This window comes from Protobothrops mucrosquamatus, unplaced genomic scaffold, assembly GCF_001527695.2.
Source record: "Protobothrops mucrosquamatus isolate PMUCROS unplaced genomic scaffold, P.Mucros_1.0 scaffold1262, whole genome shotgun sequence".
Taxonomy (NCBI): domain Eukaryota; kingdom Metazoa; phylum Chordata; class Lepidosauria; order Squamata; family Viperidae; genus Protobothrops; species Protobothrops mucrosquamatus.
The window spans coordinates 3282-6934 of record NW_015387468.1 but is presented as its reverse complement, the minus strand read 5'-3'; the positions used below and the strand labels follow the sequence as shown (position 1 = coordinate 6934).

Genomic DNA, 3653 nt, shown 5'->3' with positions numbered 1-3653 from the left:
GCCTGGAGTGTGGAAAGAGATTCACTCGGAGGGAAAGCCTTTATACACATGAAAGGATTCACACAGGAGAGAAACCACATAAATGTCTGGAGTGTGGAAAGAGCTTCAATGAGAGGGGAAACCTTTACATACATCAAAGAATCCATTCAGGAGAGAAACCGTATGAATGCCTGGAGTGTGGAAAGAGCTTCAGTCAGAGGAAAGACCTTTATATACATGAAAGAATTCACCCTGGAAAAAAACCATATAAATGCCTGGAGTGTGGAAAGAACTTCAGTCAGAGGGGAAACCTTTATACACATCAAAGGATCCACTCAGGAGAGAAACCACATAAATGCTTAGAGTGTGGAAAGAGCTTCAGTCTGAGGGGAAACCTTCATAGACATCAAAGAATCCACACAAGCAGAGAAACCCTATAAATGCCAATTTAGCTTGGAACCCTTGCAGTTACCTTTTTAAAAAAATAACGGCTGGTAGCCAGCTCAAGCATCTTCAGCTAGCAAAAGCAAAAACCGGAGCTGGCTCGGCACTTGTTTGGCCATGTGGCCAGGGATAAAAAAAACAAACCCAAACTCTGCCAGCTTCTCATAGCCCCAAACAGCCAAGGAAAGTCGGAGAGATAAAAATGGCTGCCATTGCAGTAGAGACTGAAACCAAGTCACATGGCTAGACAGACCTTTTTGATTGCAATTCTGAATTTCTAATGTAAGTACCCTTCCTGAATAAATTTAATTAATTTGTTTTTGTGAAAACTGGCTAAATGAACTCTCGTACCTGGGGGACTATCTGTAAATGCCTCCAGTGTGGAAAGAGCTTTACTGAAAGTCAAGGTCTCCGTAAACATCAAAGCATTCACAGAGGAGAAAAAGCATATAAATGTCTGAGTGTGGAAGTAGCTGTAGCAACCTTTATACACATCAAAGGATCCACACAGGAGAGAAACCATTTAAATGCCTGGAATGTGGAAAGAGCTTGAGTGAGAGGGGAAACCTTTATACACATCAAAGGAGCCACTCAGGAGAGAAACCATATAAATGCCTGGAGCGTGGAAAGGGTTTCTGTGGGAAGAGAAGTCTTTGTCAGCATCAATCCACTCGGGAGAAAAACAATACAAATACCTTGAGTGTGGAAAGAGCTTTATTGTTTGTGGACACCTCTATCGACATCAAAGAATTCACATGGGGGAAAAAACGCTAAATATGCCTGCAGTCACAACGGTGCCACTGAAATAACAATAGCATTTAGGCTTATATGCCGCCCCATAGTGCATTACAGCGCACTCTGGGAGATTTCCAAGGTAAACATTATTTGCATATTGCCGCTAACAATCTGGGTCCCCCTTTTACCATCCTCAGTCAAGGCTTGAGCGCTGTCAGAATCAAACTCCAGACTGTGGACAGTCTGCCTGCAATAATGCACTAAGAAGCTACTTGAATTTTTATCATAGACCTAAGTACAACTCAGTAGTGCGAACTCTCACCCTTCATTGCCATCTCAACCTTTGTGTGTCAACATGAGTATATATTGTATTCTCAGCCCAAACATTCAGGAGTAAGTAAACTTATGTACTGGAATTGGAAAGGCAGCGATGGCCCATTGCTTACATGTTGCCCCCTAGAGAGCTGCAGACCCCTCCCCTCTCTAACAGCATCACCCAGAGATTTCTGTGCCTCACCCAACAAATGTCACATAACTCTTTGAGGAGGGGGCTTTGCTCCTGGGCTGGGGGGGGTGTCAAGCAGGTGTCAAACAGGGAGCTTTGGTGTGCAATGCAGTAAGTGTTTTTCCCAGGTGTTCACGTTCTTTTCCCCTTTTATTCTTCTCTTTTGTAAAGCACCCAGAGTCTTTGGGAGTTGAGCTGCTCCCAAATTTAATAAAAGAAGTCATTTCAAAATAAATGGGCACCTCCCCCCAATTCCCTGCCCTTGGATATCCCAGAGAACCACTTTGAAACATCCCTGAGTGGATGCTCGCTTCTCTTTCAGGGATGTGGGACACGGTCTGCAAAAAGCACTTCCAAGCTGGCTTACCATCATAGAGCTATGATAGTGAATTGCTCGGGGTGCAATAACCATCATTTGACTGCTGATAACTTGGACTGGTTCTTGACTTGGAGGGGAAAAGGTGGGCATGACGTCCTTTGCCCCCCCCCCTTTGTCTTCTTCAGGGTTTGGTGCTTCAGCTGCTGAAGCTGGAATGAGTTCCTGGGAACAGTTCAGAGCTGACATTGTTAGTGAAGGCAAATTCAAATTTAGAATAGAGCTGGAAGGGACCTTGAAGGTCTCCTAGTCCAGCTCCCTACTCAAGCAGGAGCCCTAATATACCAGGCATGTCAAAGTGACGGCCCACGGGCTGGATGCGTCACGCCAAAACTGCTCCCACCCCATTGCCAGCAATGGGAAAAAAGTCACAACACATCAAAGGAGATCACAAGTTTGACACCTGTGCTCCAGCCAAACCCAAATTTTGCAACCTTTCTTCATATGTTTTAGTCTCCAGGCCTTTAAGTATCTTCCTTGCTCTCCTTTGCACTTTTTCCAAAGTCTCAGAAGGTGGGTGATTACAGATGCCCATTGAAATGGATGGGTAAGTTGGGGGGAGCTAATTTGCAAATGTGTTGCGCAGAAACTTCAATCTCTCTGGCGTACGATGGAAGAGTCAAGATTGAGGAAGAGAGACACATCCCAACCTCAGGACGTGGATGGATTCTTCACTCAAAGAAGCCCCCAAAGGGGGAGCAGCATTAGATGTTATACGGCACCCCAAATCTACCCCAGCCCAAAGCACCCCGAGAGGCTGGGAAAGGTGGTCCTTAAGGCCAGTTTAGGGCACCATCTCATCTCCTTCATCCTCCCTACTTTCCTCCTTCCTCTTTGGCAGGGCAGAACAGGAGAGAAAAAAACCCAAAGAAAACATTTGGGAAAAGCATGAGATGAATACAAATATTTAAAGTCAAACAATACATATAATTGCATATCCTCCTTTTCCCCCACATGCGCGAAGAGCTTCCGGTGTGAATGCAGAGTGAGTGAAGGGAGGGGAAGAAGCTCTGAAGAGCCAAAACCAAAGAAAGGCAGGAGCGTCCATGAGATGATAGAGTGGAATGGACCTTGTAGAATATTATTATTATTATTATTAATAAAAACTAATTATTATTAATAATAGTAGTAGTAATAGAGTTGGAAGGGACCTTGGAGGTCATGTAGTCCAACCCCCTGTTCAGGCAGGAGACCCTATACCATTTCAGACAAATAGCTGCCCAGTCAGTCTCTTCTTAAAAACTTCCAGTGTTGGAGCATTCACAGCTTCTGGAGGCAGGTAGTTCCACGGGTTAACAGTTCTCCCTGTCAGGAGATTCCTCCTTCCTTCCCCGGCCAGCCTCCCTCCCTCGCTGCTCCTCCCGCCTTCAGGGGGGGCTTCGGGGAAGAGCTGGGCCCCCTCCTCTTCGGGGCGCCCCCCCCCAGATATGGGAAGGCTGCTCTCACCTCCCCCCGCCCTTCTCCTCCCCTGCTCCCACCCCCGCCCGGGAGAGAGGCTGCCTGGGGGCCTCGGGGGGAGCCTGGCCGGAGCCCCCCAGGAGTAAGAAGGCAGGAAGCGCCCCCCCAGCTCCCCCCCCGCACTGCCTAGGGAATCCCACAGTATGGGGAGGGGAG

The 3653-nt window shown here is 47.1% G+C and overlaps 1 protein-coding gene across 1 annotated transcript in view; it reads left to right on the top strand.

The window, feature by feature from the left end:
• Positions 1-3653, top strand: part of LOC107292085 — a gene marked incomplete at its 3' end in the record, with an annotated part of 196831 nt that overhangs the window by 189935 nt on the left and 3243 nt on the right. The window contains 4 exon segments of the mRNA XM_029285080.1: positions 49-402; positions 759-878; positions 881-1072; positions 2168-2229. Coding sequence (XP_029140913.1) covers positions 49-402; positions 759-878; positions 881-1072; positions 2168-2229 — 728 coding nt within the window.